Below are 18,203 nucleotides of genomic sequence, written 5' to 3' on the forward strand. Positions count from 1 at the left end.
GGATAAGGGCCCTGCGTAACTCTTTGCGGATGGATCGAATTTTGGACATCGGGAGGCTCAGCGTTGCTGCCCCCGAATCCACTTGGAATCCTAGGAATTCCAAACGGGTGGCGGGGGTCAGGCATGACTTCTCCCAGTTGATTATGAAACCTAAGCGTGCCAGGAGGTTTATGGCTAGCCGTAGATGTGTGAGGAGGGTGGAACGCTCCTGAGCCATGAGGAGAATATCGTCTAGGTAGACGATTAGTCAAACTCCTCGACTGCGTAGCCAGGCCATAACAGGCCGTAGGAGTTTCGTGAAACACCACGGGGCTGAAGATAGGCCAAAGGGCAAGCAGGTGAACCGCCATGTCTCGTGCCGCCAGTAAAAGCGTAGGAGGTCCCGAGATGCCGCCGCTATCGGCACTGTCAGGTAGGTGTCTTTTAAGTCTAGCTTCACTAGCCAGTTTCCGTGGAGGAGGAGATCCCTTAGCAGGTGAATACCCTCCATCTTGAAATGGCGGTACCTGACTACGGCATTGAGGGGGCGCAAATTTATGACTGGCCTCAATTGGCCGCCTTTCTTTTCCACTAGGAAGATATTGCTTAGTACCCCTGCGGGGTTGGGGGGTGCTAGTTCTATAGCCCCTTTGAGCAAGAGGGTAGAGAGTTCCTCGTCGATCCATCCGCGATCCTGGAGGGAAAAGCGGATCGGTCGAGGAGGGGGAATGTGTATGGGGTGGCTGGTGAGTTCTATATTGTAACCCCGAACAGTGTTCAGTACCCAGGGCTCTGAAGTGATTTGTGACCAGGCTGGGAATAGTCTGCCCCCTACGTAACCCGGAGAAGAAATGGGTGGTATGAGGTAACTCACCGTATGGTCGTCTTGAGCTTGGGTTACCCCGGAGGCCTCTGGATCGCAATGGACGTCCGCGGGATGGAAAAAACATGGGGCGGGAGGCATCTTGGTACTGGCTATGATGTTGAAAGGAGCCTCTTCCCGTGCCACGGGATTGGGGGTAGTTGCGGCCGGACAGACGGCTCCTGAGTCTGCCGGCCCTGGTAGAGACCCGCCCCTGGAATACTCGCCTCATGGAGGCTTGGTCCTTGTCTAAAGCCGTGAATGCTCCCACAAAGCGCCCTAAATCTTTAATGAAGGAATCTCCGAAGAGGAGTCCTTGGGCGTCTTTGCCCGCTTCCGTAATAGCGAGGTTGGCTAGTTTGGGTTCAATTTTAAATAATATGGCCTTACGCCTTTCTATAGATAGGGAGGTATTTACACTCCCAGCAATACAAATTGCTCTCTGGACCCAACCTCTAAGGTCTTCAGGGTCGACCATGCGGTTTTCCGCTCTGGCGTCTTCCGCCAAGTCAAATAATTTGGCCAACGGTCCGAATATGTCCAGGTGTTTGTCCTGGCAGGACTTCAAAGCGGACTCCAGTCCTTTACGGGGATTCCAGCCCATTTTAGCGAGGAACTGGGTCATTTTGGGATCAACCTCTGGGGTGTCACAAACCTTGTTGGGCACCACAGGCCTAGGGCACTCCGCCCTCAATTTGTTGCGGGCCGCCTTGCTTAAGGGTTTTCTGACCCAATTTTCTAGGTATGTGGCAACGTGGTCGGCCGGGAGCCACTCCGCCGACCTCGGATGGTGAAGGTCATCCGGGTCGAAGAGTGGGACCCCCGAAGGATCCACGAGGGAGGGCCCCGCAGCCGCGGGGTTCCTGGTCCCTGTCTCGCCTCCGGGCATCTCTGCCTGAGCAGAGGAAAGGAGGTCGAGAGCGCCATCGGCGGCATCCGCATCAGAGTCGGAATCCGACTTGCTCATAGCCTCCTCATTTGACCCGATTTCTGAGTCGGTGTCGCTCTCAATCTGTGCTCTGGCACATTTCCATAGCCGCGCCCGTTCTGCCTGGCGCGGAAAGTCTCTTTTGCGTGGATGGGACACGCTTTCTGGGGCGACCGAAGGTGCGCCAGTCATGGTGTTTCTGGAGGCAGAGGAATGTTTGGACTTACGGGTAGCCTTTTTGAACCCCTCTTTAGACACCTCTCTCTGGGGTGTCAATAGGCCCGAGATTTGCTCGTCTGAAGGACGTGGCAAGAGGGCCTGTGAAATAGTGTGGGAGAGGGTGGAGGACATAGACCCCATAGCTGCCATAATGGCGTCTGTTACTGAGCGCTGTAGCGCTAGAAACTTCCCCCACCGGGGTGGGTATTTCCATCAGCCATAGAAGGCGAGCTATCTGAGGTGACAGGAGCCTCAGTTCTAATGAGTGGGGCATCTGACTCCCCAGAAGGAGTGGACCCAGCGGATAGTCTGGGTTTAGGCATGTTGGGAAATTAGCAGTAGTAATAGGGAATAGAGAACGTATGGGTTAGTCACCCAAACAGCGAAGTAGGAGATAAGGAAAATCGCTCTCACCAGGGCCCAGACCAGTGACACACTAAGATGTAGAGACAGGATGTCAGAAAATGCCCGCCGGAAAATCTCGCGGGATTCGCGGCACCCGCGAGATATGCGGTAAAGCTACCAAACGTGAGGGAAAGAATGCGAAATGCGCAAAGAGGCGCCCGGGTAGAAAAAATACAAACAGGAGACAAGACTACATAGGCAGAGGAGGTCTGGGCCCTGAGACTAGCGGAAAAAACAGATAGGACATAGAGGAACAATGAGACAAGTAACTAGACTTTGATACTGAAGAAATAAACGAATAAATGAATAAATAAATAAATGGATAAATACGAGTAAATACAAGTAAATGAGAGAAAATATCAATGAACAAAAACCAGTATACTAAGAGAATATGAGGAAAAATATGGCATGTACTTATCTTTGTGTCGGAGCAGCAAAGAAAGAGGGAAATGGAAGGGAAGCGCTGCCTGTTATACTGGGACCTGAGCGGGGAGGGGCCTATGTTATCACATGTTCATTCTTTTTTCATTCTGTTTGTTTCCTTTGCTGCTATTGGTGAACAGTAAAAAAAGGGATATGCAATATGAGCCTCCGTGTCTTGTTATAAAATTAAGTTAACCCGTTGTGTACAATTATATCACAGGCAGAGGGAAGGGTTTGTGTGTCCTAACTGGGAGTCTCTGACTGTGTTTGATTGGCTGTTCTACAAAACCATGTGGGTGGTAACTGTGTGTAAAAACTTGCATAAAAGAAAGCCCTTTGGTGCTGATTAAACAGATCATCTTGTACCTTCATGAAGTTTCGGCTCATGTTTGGGGGATTGGAGAATTGCCTACACTCTGGGGATTGTTATAATCACAATACTCCCCAGAGTAAGCTCTTGTAAGAGCTTGCTCTTGTTCCTGCTCTCTGGAATTCGGAGAGGTCGACCTACTGGAAGCTGGACTCTGGTCTTGGGTCCACAGTGGGTGGAGATGGTGAAACCCCAACCAAGCTGCGGCGGTTCGTAGGGTCTGCAGTGGTTATGGTGTCAGATGGAGTGCTTGGAGCCCTCGGAAAGCACTAGGAGCATTCATCAATGGTAGCCCGGTCGGGGTGCTAGCGGTTCTGTTACAAAGGGTTTCTCAGGTCCTAAGGTATATCTATCTCACCAGGGTAAGGGGGGGGGGGGGGGGGGCAGGCAGGCATGTTAGGCTTGGGAATATTAAAATGTGAGTCTCATAAAAAAATCAACACAATTCTAGACCCTTGGGAAAAGCTACAGTTGTAGACAAAAGTAATACAGGCTATAGAAGGGGTTAATCACCCGAACTAGCTACACCATAGAGAGGGAGAGAGGGGAGCTCACCAGGGCCCAGACAGGTGGACACGAGGCAAAGACCGAGCCAGAAGAATGGGTAGTAACAGAAACTGGCCACCAGTCTCACGAAACGCACAGCAAAAAACCTGCAAATGCGTCTGTAACGGACCGTTTCACTTACAAGAGGATAAAACCCAGTTTAGGCGATATCCCCCTTTTCCATAGACCAGCAGCTACAGCAATCACCAATCTCCCGAACTGCAAACTGTACGAATTCTGGAAACTCCCGAACTGGAAACACACGAACCCTGGAATCAGCCGAACAGGAAAAGCATACAATCCGCTTGCACTCCTGGCAGTCAGCATACAATCCAATTCCCCCAAAAACGAGACGACACATCGGTTTGAGGGTCAAGCAGAATCTCTGGTCTGGAACACCCAGCCTGCTTTTTATTACAGTTGTGCACATACAGGACACACCCAGGGGGAGGCATAAAACAACCAATCAAGTAACAGTACAACCCACACATCCCCTCCCCTCAGATAAGCAATTAACATAATTATTACATACAGTAAAAATACAGTTTCCACACATACTCTGTAACTTTAAAACCATACATCACATTCACATAAAATACATATACACAATCAATCCATTCAGGGGAACAACATATTAAAAAAATGGCATGAATCAGACCAGGGGTTCAAAAGTTAGTAAAAGTATCTTTTGTTCCCCCTGGCTGGCAGTATTTTAATCTGGCTCAAACAGTAAAAGTAAAACATCCCCACAATGCATCCTGGCTTCCTCCCTTCTGCCCTGGAGATAATTGGAGAAGTAATCCAATTATCTCCCAGGTCAAAGACAAAACTCCATTACACATGTGGGGACCTAAATACAGGATTATGTTTTTAAAATATATAAAGTTACTTTTTATACATTAAACACAAACATGTAACATATCCCCAGATAGCTCAGGTCTGCGTGCACATTATTAGGTGAATGGCACGCAGACCACACAAATACAGTTTAATTGCCATGGAGCCAAAGTCTTTCCCATAGTCTTTCATTATATGAATAGGCTCCATGGCATAGCTATCTGGGGGTATCACTGCTCACACAGGGCAAGTACCGAATGGCCCCACTGTGTTTAAAGGGCCAGACTGAGTGACATGCACTCTGTTAGGGCCGAATACGTTTTGTAAAAAGGGCCCAATCTCCCAGGGCCATAGTCTAAAGGCAAGAGGCGGGCAAGCAGCCCTCTCCAAGGACACGTGGCGAGGTCGGTTTCGCCACAGCGTCCAATTCACAAACCAAAATTCGGCCAACGGTACAAATTTGAGGGTAAAAACTACTGAAACGTCCAAAACTGCTGAACAGTACAAAAACTCTCAAACTGCGCAAATTTGTTCCAAAAAACAGCCGAAAGGCAACATTTTAGAGAGAAAACAGCCGAAAACGGGCGAAAAAATGGCTCCAAAAAGTAAGGGGAAGAGCGTCTTAAGTGAGGGGAAAAAGAAAACAAGGGGGGGGAAAATAAAGGAGATAATGGTAGAAAACAATATATAGCAGTATTAATAAAGGTAAAATAACAGGTAGAAGAAAATCTGAAATCACCAAAACCGTTAAAAGGCAATTAAAACAGATCATGTTTAGAGCAAAAATAGGTACTTAACGGACTGAGGAGCAGCAAAGAAAGAGGGAGGTTTAGAGGCTGTGCTTGCTGTTATACTGGGACTTGAATGGAGATTGGCTGGTGTCTCACTGTATATGTTCTATTTTTCTATTTGTGTTCTTTGCTGCTATTGGTGGACGGTAAAGTAAGGATTAAGCAATATGAGCCTTTGTCTTGAAATAAAATTATATTTTGTTTTTGCATACACTGTTTTGAGATGTCAAAAAAAAAAGGTGCGCTGTGTCCTTAACCCCTTAAGGACGACGAACGTACTATGCCGTCCTTGAAAGGGTGGCTCTAAACGCTGGAGGGTGGGTATAGTACGCCCAGCCGTCTTCCCGCTGTCCTGGCCCCCCTGGTCTTACCTGGACCGGCGATCCCGGTTGGGGGGGGGTGGGGGACGGGACGGACACAGCCCTAGAGTCCAGCAGTCCCCCTGCAGCATCTCCGGCTCTCCAGGGACATGTGATCACCATGATCACATGGCCGCTATAGGAGTCTATGGAGTTGCCTGCAGGTGGACTGTCTGAGCTCTCAGGCAGTCCCCCAGGCTGCTAAAAGTGTAAAAAAAAAAAAAAATCTATAAAATATTAAAATATATTGAACATATATTATATATGTATAATCTATTATAAAATAAAGCATTTCATAATATATTATGCATATATATGATTTCATTATAAGTGTACTTTGTGATATATACATATATATCTCAACATACACTTATAATGAAATCATATATATTCATTATATATGTATAATATAAAATGCTTTAATTATATTACATTATACATATAGGAAATAAAAGTGTATATGTATATATAATTTTTTTTTCTTTATTTTTGGTGTGCAAAAAGATACATACCAGCTTGTCATGCAACAACAGCACCAACAAACAGAGTATAAAACTTACATGTAACATGGCATTGCAAACATAACATGCACATTTTTGAGAGTGATTATAAGTAGACAGACATGTGTAATCTTAGATTAAGGTCTACGCTCATTCCTAGAGAAAATTATCTAGACTAGAGAGGAACAATAGTAAAAGGAAAGTAGCAAGACTGATGTTGTCAAGTAACTGTTGTGATTATCCCCCTAGGAGGCCCCCGGGTAGATATTAGCAGACTTTCTAAACTTTGGGCCCAAATACAGTGCAATGACCATCTGTACCATGTATATGAGAAAACTGAATATCCAAGGCAAAGGTGTAACTAATAAACAATAGGCTAATGGGTGAGGGAAAAATTAATAGCAGAGAGTCCCTCCATACAATTTTATTTATTTTTATATTTATTTACAATATATTTGTGTCTGTGTGCGTATATATATATATATATAACTATTAATTTTACATAATTATTTGATTTTATTAATTATAATTTGAGGGACCTGCTTGAAAACCCAGGCAGACAATCCAGAGAACTTAATTGGCAAGCCCTATATTTAACCCTGTAAATTTCCAAAACACCATAAAACCTGTACATGGGGGGTATTGTTATACTCCGGAGACTTCGCTGAACACAAATATGAGTGTTTAACACAGTAAAACTTCTCAAGACGATGAGATCACCAGTAAAAGTGCAGTTTTTGCTTACAAAAAATGCAAAAAAACAGATAGAAATGCTAATTTTGGCAAGCGTTTGTGACTAAGTGGCTACTAGAAAAGACTAGACATACCCCATTTTTAAAATGGTAGGTCACGGTGGGGTTAATTTTCATTTCTGGGCTGCCATACCGTCTCAAAGGCAACATAGCCAATCTGGCAAATAGCAATTTACAAAAACAGAAATTGGCAAATCTTATGTTTGACCCTGTAACAGGGGCGGGCTGGGCTGGGCTGGGGGGCAGGGAGGCAATTGCCCCCCAGGCCACCTTAAATCATTTAAAAACGGCTGCTGCAGGGCCGATCCCAGACGGCAGGTGCCTACTTTGCAGCCAGCGACAGAACTACTGGCTGCTCTGTCCGACCCCTGCTGATGTATATTGAGTGTGAATCCCACATCTTGCTGCTACCTGGTGGGAGAGTTGGGCTGAGAATCAGCACCTGCTTGGTCGCCTGCTCATGACATCACGGATGCTTGACCACAACCGGCCTGGGGCGGGCATTTTGCGCGCGGAGCTCAGGGGAAAGGGTCTGAGAGCCAGGAGACAGGAAGGAGAGAGGGAGACATAAACTGGCACTGGTGAGCAGTGGAAGACACTGAAACTGGTCACCATGTACTGCGAGGAGTAGGATTTCCAAATGGTGGACAAAGGTAAGTGCCCGCTGTGGGATATCTATTTAGTAAAGGACATAAAGGGAGCATGAAGGGGGAATAAGAAAGTAAACCGTAAAGGGAGCATGAGGGGGGAATAAGAAAGTAAACCGTAAATGTAAATAAAAGTCAAAATTATGGGGAGGTCTGTGGACTTTTATGGGAGAAGCAAACAAACTGCCCCCTGGGAGTATATCAAAAGAGGGGAAAAGAAGAGACTAGGACAATGGTCTTCTGTGGCTAAGAGTATAAAGACTGAGCTGGGCACATGAGCTGAAAAGTATCCCATTATAGGGTATTAATGAGGAGTTGGTCAAGTTTCCCACTGTAAAATGCCTGTCTATAGGATATTAATAGGAAGCTAAAGAAAATGCTAGAAGCTAAAGAAATGGGACAGATTCCACACTATAGATGTACATGCATAAGAAGTGACGAGCTGATAAATGCCCCAGTGTGGGGTATCACTTAATATTACTATTGCCCAGTGCCCTGCATGCGCTGAATTAACTGAGCACCCCTTGGAAATTCTGGCAATTGAAGTATCACTCTTTGTTGGCCAGCTAGCAGTAACCAGGACAATTGAGGTTGAATAGTTTTATCAGGGTCGGAGAATGGCAGGGAACCGGTGTAAATGTTTCTAAACGTGATATTAATGGGGATACAAATTGTAAGACATCCATTTTAATATTTGCCCCAGTACAGGGCATGTATGTGTTAGATTATAAACACCAGAATAAACCAAGGTGTGTGTGAGCATTAAAGGCTGTTACTGTGCCAGGTAAACGTGGGCATGGGAGACGGTAAGGGAAAGTGCCAGTATGAGGCATCAGATGGCATTGTAGTAAGAAAGGGCTCATTGATAATGGCATGTACCCATTTTGTGCCAATACATCCACCTGTGAACAGGCTGGGTGGGGCAGATTAATCGGATAATAAACATTTCAGGACGCTAGTCTGCTGAGCTAATCCTAAAGCTGAAAGTGGACAGACACCTCTGTCTGCAGCAATATACCGGCCGGGTGAAGAAGGAGGCAGGCAGCGGCGACGGAGTGCTGACTGTGCTTATGATCTTCCTGTTCCCTTGCGCGCCCTCTGTGCCGATGCTGGGAGACGGAATATGACATAATTCCAGCCCCATATTGCTAAATAGTGTGAGGGAGGAGAGAGTAGCAGGAAGATCATAAAAGCCACTGGACTCCATGGAGAGGACTCCTAAAGGTAGGAGCAACAAGCAATAAAATGAATTTGTGTGTGTGCAAGACTGTGTAAGTCTGTGTGTGTCTGAAAGTAAATGTGTGTGTGTGTGTGTGTGTGTGGCTGTCTGTCAGTAAGTTTGTGTGTGTGCGGAAGTGAGTGCATGTATATCTGTCAGTGAATGTGTGTCTGTCGGTGAGCGTGTGTGTGTGGCTGTCTGTCAGTAAGTAGGTGTGTAAGTGTATGTGTCTGTAAATAATGAGAGTAAGTGCCAGTGTGTCTGTCATCAGGGCCAGCCTTTGGGGTGTGCAAGCTTTGCGGTTACGCAAGAGGCGCCCGGCGGCCAACACAGCTTGCAAGTTGGGGACACCAACCAAAAAGATTCCCTGGTGGTCCACTGGTGCGCACCAGCAGTAGGTGCAGTCAGATCATATCCTCTCCCTCATGGTTCCGGCGCCCAGTTAGTGAGTCAAAGCACAGGTTGAGATTCTCAGCCTGTGCTCTGACAACATTGAAAGTCGGAGCCGCGAAGGAGTGGGTATGGCAAAGGGCTACTGATTAGCATAACATCAATATCCGTTATAACACCAGGAAAAGGTGGGCATGAATGGTGAACTGATTTGGTGGTGCAATGGGCCACTTGACTGGATTTGCCCCCCAGGTCTAAGGCTGCCAGCCCTCCCCTGCCCTGTAACTTTCAAAATCACCATAAAACCGGTACTTGAGGAGTACTGTTGTACTCGTGAGACATTACTCTACGCAAATATGAGTGTTTTAGAGCAGTAAAATGTATTCTACTGATATCATTGGTGAAATCTCAGTTTATTTGTGAAAAATGCAAAAAACGAATATAAACGCTAATTTTGGTCAGAGTTTGTGGCTACTAAAAAAGACTGGACATACCCCATTTTGAATACCGTGGGTTGTCTATTTTTACAAATGGTATGCCATGAAGGGGTTAATTTTCAATCCTGGGCTGCCATATGGTCTCAAAGGCAACATAGGCACAGCAAACCAATCTTCAAATTTCAATGTGAAAACATGGAAAAGGGGAAAGCCCTACATTTGACCCCTGTAAGTTTTCAAAATCCATAAAACCTGTACATTGGGGGTACTGTTGTACTCGTGAGATATTTCTGAATACAAATGTGTATTTTTTTTCCAGTAGAATTCAATAGTATTATGACATTCACAGTTAAAATGTCATGCAGAACTTGAAAAATAAATTTTCTTAATTTCTCATATTTTTTAGATTGTATTCATCTTAAACTATGTTTCATATATAAACATTTGATATGAAATTAACCCCTTAACGCCGTTACGGCGTGCTATGCCGTCACGGGTTAAGTGGGCTTTAACGCCGTTATGACGGCATAGCACGCCGTAACGGCTTGCAGCCCCAGGAGGTAAGTTATACTTACCTCCGCCGCGATCCGCTTCGGGAGGACTGCCTCACAGCCCAGGCAGCCCTCCCACGGCAAATCAGGCCCCCGGGGGCCATGTGATCGCTCTCAAAGAGCGATCACATGGCCCCCTATAGCTGGCTGTGGATATGCCAGCAGGGGGACTGTTTGAAATATCAGACAGTCCCCCTGCTGGTGGGAAGTATAAAAAAAAAATAAAAGACAAGTGTAAAAATAAATTAAATATATTTTTATATATATAATATGTATATATATTATATATATAATATATATACATATTATATATATATATGTAACGTCATACAAAGTGTATTTTAATATTAATATAAGTATATATATTAATATTAAAATACACTTAGAATGACGTTACATATATATAATATGTATATATATTATATATATAATAGATGTACATATATATATTATATATAAATACGTATAATTAAAATAATAAATAAATAAAATTATAAAATAAATAAAAAATATTGAAACAAAATTTAATATAAATTATATATGCATATGTAATTTCATTCTAACTGTATTTTGTTATTAATATATATATATCGGTAACAAAATACACTTAGAATGACATTCTATATATATATATATATATATATATATATATATATATATATATAATACAAATAACCGCAAATATATATATATATATAGATAAATACATATAATTACATAAAAGATTACATTAGTATACACGTAGAATTTAAATACCTATAAATGCATATATATTAAAATTCTACATGTATATTTAAATAATCTTTTAACGTAATTATGTGATTTGATTACCGTATATACTCGAGTATAAGCCGAGTTTTTCAGCCCATTTTTTGGGCTGAAAAACCCCAACTCGGCTTATACTCGAGTCAAGGTCTGTATTATGGCAATTTGCATTGCCATAATACAGACTGGGGGGAGAGGGGGGCTGGCAGAGCTGTAACTTACCTGTTCTGCAGCTCCTGTCAGCTCTCTCCTCCTCTGCGCCGTCCGGTCAGCACCTCGGTCAGCTCCCAGTGTAAATCTCGCGAGAGCCGCGGCTCTCGCGAGACTTACAGTGTAAGCTGACAGAAGAGCAGAACGGACGGCGCAGAGGAGGAAAGAGCTGACAGGAGCTGCAGAACAGGTAAGTTACAGCTCTGCCAGCCCCCCTCTCCCCCCCACTGAACTGCCACTGGACCACCAGGGAAGGAGAGCCCCCCTCCCTGCCATATATCAAGCAGGGAGGGGGGACGAAAAAAAAATATATAAATAAAATAAGATAATAATAAAAAAATAATAATAATAAAAAATTAATAATAACAAAAAAAAAAAAGGGTATAAGGACCACTATGGGAGGGGGGGGTATAAGGACCACTATGGGAGGGGGGGGTATAAGGACCACTATGGGAGGGAGGGGGGGGGATAAGGACCACTATGGGAGGGAGGGGGGGGGATAAGGACCACTATGGGAGGGAGGGGGGGGATAAGGACCACTATTGGAGGGAGGGGGGTATAAGGACCACTATGGGAGGGAGGGGGGGTATAAGGACCACTATGGGAGGGAGGGGGGGTATAAGGACCACTATGGGAGGGATGGGGGGGATATGGACCACTATGGGAGGGATGGGGGGGATATGGACCACTATGGGAGGGATGGGGGGGATATGGACCACTATGGGAGGGATGGGGGGGATAAGGAACACTATGGGAGGGAGAAGGGGGATAAGGACCACTATGAGAGGGAGGGGGTGGGATAAGGACCACTAGGGGAGGGGAGGGTAAGGACCACTAGGGGAGGGGAGGGTAAGGACCACTAGGGGAGGGGTGAGTCAGGACCACTGGGGGGGGGGGGTGAAGGAACACGGGGGTGGGGAGGTAAGGACCACTGAGGGAGGAGGAGGGGAAGTCAGGACATATGGGGGGGGAGGGGGCGGCAACAAATTTTTTGCCTACGGCGGCAAATATCCTTGCACCGGCCCTGCACACACTGCATTCACACACTGCATTCATACACACACACGCTGCATTCATGCACACACACGCTGCACTCATACACACACGCTGCACTCATACACACACACACATACGCACACACTGCATTCATTATACACACACTGTAAATAAATATTCAATTAATATATTTTTTTTAGGATCTAATTTTATTTAGAAATTTACCAGTAGCTGCTGCATTTCCCACCCTAGTCTTATACTCGAGTCAATAAGTTTTCCCAGTTTTTTGGGATAAAATTAGGGGCCTCGGCTTATATTCGGGTCGGCTTATACTCGAGTATATACGGTAATTAAAATTTGATTGACATGCCTGACAACACAGGGAGAAAGTGCAGAGAATTTAATTTGCAAGCACTATATTTGACCCTGTAACTCTCCAAGACACCATAAAACCTGTACATAGGGGGTACTGTTTTACTCGGGAGACTTCGCTGAACTCAAATATTCGTGTTTCAAACTGGTAAATTGTATTACAACGATGATATTTTAAGTAAAAGTGACGTTTTTTGCATTTTTTCCAAACGAACGGCACTTTTATGGACTATATTATTGTTGTAATATGTTTTACTGTTTTAAAACACTAATATTTGTGTTTAGTGAAGTCTCCCGAGAATAACAGTACCCCCCATATACAGGTTTTATGGTGTTTTGGAAAGTTAGAGAGTCACATATAAGGCTTGCATTTCATTTTTTTCACATTGAAATTTGCCAGATTGGTTATGTTGCCTTTGAGAGCGTATGGTAGCCCAGGAATGAGAATTACCCCCATGATGGCAAACCATTTGCAAAAGTAGACAACCCGAGGTATTGCAAGTGGGGTATGTCCAGTCTTTCTTAGTAGCCACTTAGTCACAAACACTGGCCAAATATTCGTTTTTTGCTTTTTTCACACAAAAACAAATATGAACGCTAACTTTGGCCAGTGTTTGTGACTAAGTGGCTACTAAAAAAGACTAAACATACCCCACTTTCAATACCTTGGCTTGTCTACTTTTTCAAATGGTATGCCATTATGGGGGTAATTCTCATTCCTGGGCTACCACACCGTCTCAAAGGTAACATTACCAATCTGGCAAATTTCAATTTGAAAATGTAATGTTCTATATTTGACCCTGTAACTTTCCAAAACAACATAAAACCTGTTAATGGGGGGTACTGTTGTACTCGTGAGACATCGCTGATTACAAATATGTGCATTTTTTTGCAGTAAAACCTAACAGTATTATGACATTCACAGTTAAAATGTCAGACGGAAATGCAAATTTAAAAAAAAATCTTATTTTCTCACATTTTTATTCATAATAAATGATGTTCCATATACGAATAGTTAATGATAGATTAAAGCCCTGTTTCTCCTGAACAAAATGATATATAATAAGTGTGGGTGCATATAATTTGAAAGAGGGGAACTACGAGTGAACAGACATATAGCGCAAATTCCAGTTTTTGTTTACGTTTTGTTTTGATCAGAACGTGCACTATTGACTCCGTCCTGAAGGGGTTAAACTCCTGTTTCTCCTGAACAAAATTTTATATAATAAGTGTGGGTACACTTAATATGAACGAGGTGAATTACGGTTGGACAGACACATAGCACAAATTCCAGATTTTGTTTTAAGTTTTGTTTTGATCACAACTTGTACAATTGGCTCCATCCTTTAGGGGTTAAGACAATATAAATATTTTTCATAAAGTGCAACACAAAATTGTATTTTGCAATATAACATCCGTGTACAACAATGATGTCTTAAATGAGGTGTAAAACCGTTTGTGCTCACCATAAAATAAAAGAGCACTTACAATATTCGCAACTCAATAGTAGAAATTTCTCTCCAACGTTCAAAGTATTGTTTATATTGTATATACTTTGAACGTTGGAGAGAAATACCTACTAGTGAGTTGCGAATATTGTAAGTGCTCTTTTATTTTATGGTGAGCAAAAAATGGGTTTACACCTCATTTAAGACATCATTGTTGTACACGGATGTTATATTGCAAAATACAATTTTGTGTTGCACTTTGACATTTTTTTATATTGTCTTAAAGACACAGCGCACCTTTTTGTTTTTGTTATTTTAAGTGTTTTTTGTGAGCTATTTGCACTTTTAACCCCTTAAGACCGGAGGGCGTACTATTACGTCCTTTTAAAAGCGGCTCTAAACGCCGCAGGGCGTAATAGTACGCCCTCCGGTTTTTAGTAACTTACCCGGTCACCGGCGGTCCCACGCCGGCTATCGCGGTTGGGGGGATTCCCAGGGAGCCCCCCCGCGGCACATCTTCCTCCTCCGGTCCCTCCCAGTCATGTGAGAGTGAGGTCCTTGCGAGGACCTCACAATCACATGGCCGGTATAGCTGGCTTCTGTATTGCCAGCAGGGGGACCAACTGTAATGACAGTTGGTCCCCCTGCTGGCTGAAAATCAAATAAAAATAATGTTAAAAGTGTAAAAAAAAAAATTTATACTTAGATTATATATATATATATATATATATATATATATATATATTAATATATATATATATAATATATATATATATGATCTAAGTATATATATATACATACACACACATACACCGTCTAGGTGTATTTTAATATTAATATATATATATATATACATAATTATATATATATATATTAATATCAAATTACACGTAGACTGATACTGATTAAATATATATATAATTATTGTTATATATATATATATTTATAAATAATATAAAAAAATATATAGATGTGTTTTATTTCGTTCTAACTGTATTGTGATATTAATATATATATATTTATATCAAAATACACGTAGAACGAAATAATATATATATCTATATACATAAATATATACGTATATATCACTATATATATACCTATATATAAATAAAAATATTTAAAAAAAATATATATATACGTATATATACACATATGTGTGTATATATATATATATATATATACATATATTAATTCTACACATATATTTATGTAATAATTTTACATAATTAGGTATCCTAATTAATTACAATTAGCGGGACCTGCCTGACCACCCATGCCGAAAGTATAGGGAATTTAATTTGCTAGCACTATATTTAACCCTATAACTTTCCAAGACACCATAAAACCTGTACATGGGGGGTACTGTTTTACTCGGGAGACTTCGCTGAACACAAATATTAGTGTTTCAAAACAGTAAAATGTATTACAACCATGATATCGCCAGTAAAAGTGAAGTTTTTTTGCATTTTTCACGCACAAACAGCACTTACAGGGACGATATTATTGCTGCAATACTTTTTACTGTTTTGAAACACAAATATTTGTGTTCAGCGAAGTCTCCTGAGTACAACAGTACCCCTCATGTACAGGTTTTATGGTGTTTTCAAAAATTACAGCGTCAAATATAAGGCTTGTGTTTAATTTTTTTCACATTAAAATTCGCCAGATTGCTTACGTTGCCTTTATGACCCTATGGTAGCCCAAGAATGAAAATTACCCCTATGATGGCATACCATTTGCAATAGTAGACAACCAAAGGTATTGCAAATGGGGTATGTCCAGTCTTTTTTAGTAGCCACTTAGTCACAAACACTGGCCAAAATTGGTGTTTTTTGCATTTTTCACACACAAACAAATACGAACGCTAACTTTGGCCAGTGTTTGTGACCAAATGGCTACTAAAAAAGACTGGACATCGCTTATTTGCAATACCTTGGGTCGTCTACTATTGCAAATGGCATGCCATTATGGGTGTAAATTTATTTCCTGGGCTACTATACAGTCTCAAAGGCAACGTAACCAATCTGGCGAATTTCAATTTCAAATGTAACACGCTATATTTGACCCTGTAACTTCCCAAAACACCATAAAACCTGTACATAGGGGGTACTGTTTTACACGTGTGAGACTTTGCTGAATACAAATATGTGTATTTTATTGCAGTAAAAGCAAACAGTATTATGACATTGACAGTTAAAATGTCATGTAGAACGAAAAAAATAAAAAAAAATCTTATTTTCTCCCATTTTTTTCATATTAAATTATGTTTCATAGCTAAATATTTGATATTAAATGAAAGCCCCGTTTCCCCTGAATAAAATTATATATAATAAGGGGGGGGTGCATTTAATATGAAAGAGGTGAATTACGGTTGGACAGACATATAGCGCAAATGCCAGGTTTTGTTTACGTTTTGTTTCGTTCACAACTTGTACATTTGGCTGCGGTGTTAAGGGGTTAAGGTTGCAGCTTTTAATCACATAGGAAGTGGTGTTTATAAATTTATAAAGACTTATTGTAGACATTTGGTTAGCGCCTATTTTACTTGTTGTTTTTTTTTCTGGTACACATACTGTTTTGAGATATGTTGAGTACTTTAAAGTACTTTTTATGTTTCTTCATCATTTTGTTGCTTTATTCTTCTTTATATAACGCTTTACTTTTTATTTTATTCTAGCTTACTTTGCCAACCTGGTAGGAAAATGCAGAATTAAATACAAGGTCATTCCTCCTGCAGTAACAGGTTCTCCAGAATTTGAGAGAACCCTCAGAGCACAGTAAGTCCTGGAAAAACTAAAAAAATAATATATTTTTATTACTATTTCATAAACATCACCTGTGTTTCTGTGGCGGAAACCGCCTCGCCACGGGACATTGGAGGGGCCTGGCTGCCTGCCTCCTACCTGCTGACTATGGCCCCTGGAAAATTGGTACGTTTGAACTATATTTGGGCATGTTTTAGTTTATATTGCTGCTGCTGGCCCTTTTAGAATCATCCGTGGACATATTGGGACATTTGGGAATAATGTCCCTTTAAGACTTTGTAACATATCACAGTAATACTGTCTTAAATATTATGTAGGTATTTATGTGTTCGGTTAAACTGGGGATATGTAGAAATGTGTGTTTTATGTGTTAAATGTATCCGTATGTAATTTTATGTCTTTTACTGTCTTTTTGTCTGCCATGTGGGTAATGGAGTTTTGCCTCAGTCCTTGGAGATAATTAGATTCCTTCCCCAATTATCTCCAGGCCAGAGGGGAGGGATTGTGAGGCATTGTGGGAGGTAACCGGTCTGAGCTGGAAAGTCATGCTGACAGGGGTTTTAAAAGATACTATTACGGGGGGCGGGGCTTGGAGGCCATGCTGAACGGTCGCAGGCTGCATGAGCTCCTGCTTCAAACCGATTGAACGGCAATTTGTACCACTCTAAAGGCGACTTACAGCTACAAAAAACCCACCACAAGCAAGGGGACAACGGGGTGCACAAATCGGTACCCGTCAAGCGACGTATCCACAGGTACGCACCCGACACCCCAGCAAGGCCTACTAGCATGGCGGGCACAGGGGAGACGGCCGCTCTCCTGCCGCCAATGACGTTGAGACCGTGGACCCAGAGCCCTCGTTCCCCCCCCCCAAGATCCAGCGGGGGTTATCGCGGACCACCCTTTTACAGTCTCCCTAACGAAGGGTACCCAAGCGACAGGACCTCTGAAACGAGAAAACGACACTGAGGCCTGCAAAATGGCGTCTAGCCCGCACGCCGCAGCCATGTACAGTGCCAAGGAAGAAACTGAGCTCCGTCTCAATGGCTTATTCAGCGCTTTATGGGAGAAGCTTGAGGCACTCTTCTGGCCAGCAGCACAAGGTACGCCACCAGACAGCACTACACAGGGCTCAATAGGGGAAGCCGGAGGGACAGCAGTAATTCCCCTCCCGGACCTCACTCCCAAGACGAGCAGGCATCCTCACCGGGCCGCTCCAAAGGCGGCAAAAGAGAAACCTACAGAGAGCAGTCAAGGCCTGAAAAAGACCATCATGGGGCAACCAGCAAGCAAACACCATCGGCTACACCGCCTACTTACCAACTCCAGGCGCAACACCCGGAGAGGCACAGCCTTTCGAGACAGACCCAAAATGGCGGACATAGCAAACCGGCCGCGCAGGAAACCAAGCAGCCCGCAACCGAGCCAA

General features: G+C 42.9%; 1 protein-coding gene across 1 annotated transcript in view; it reads left to right on the forward strand.

Annotated features, from left to right (window-relative positions):
* LOC134615541 (microsomal glutathione S-transferase 2-like) overlaps positions 1 to 18,203 on the forward strand; it is a 107,401-nt gene that overhangs the window by 58,737 nt on the left and 30,461 nt on the right. Inside the window, exon 2 of the mRNA XM_063460079.1 lies at positions 16,687 to 16,786. Coding sequence (XP_063316149.1) covers positions 16,687 to 16,786 — 100 coding nt within the window. The remainder of the gene's footprint in view (positions 1 to 16,686; positions 16,787 to 18,203) is intronic.

The sequence above is a fragment of the Pelobates fuscus genome, chromosome 6 (genome assembly GCF_036172605.1).
Source record: "Pelobates fuscus isolate aPelFus1 chromosome 6, aPelFus1.pri, whole genome shotgun sequence".
Lineage (NCBI taxonomy): Eukaryota > Metazoa > Chordata > Amphibia > Anura > Pelobatidae > Pelobates > Pelobates fuscus.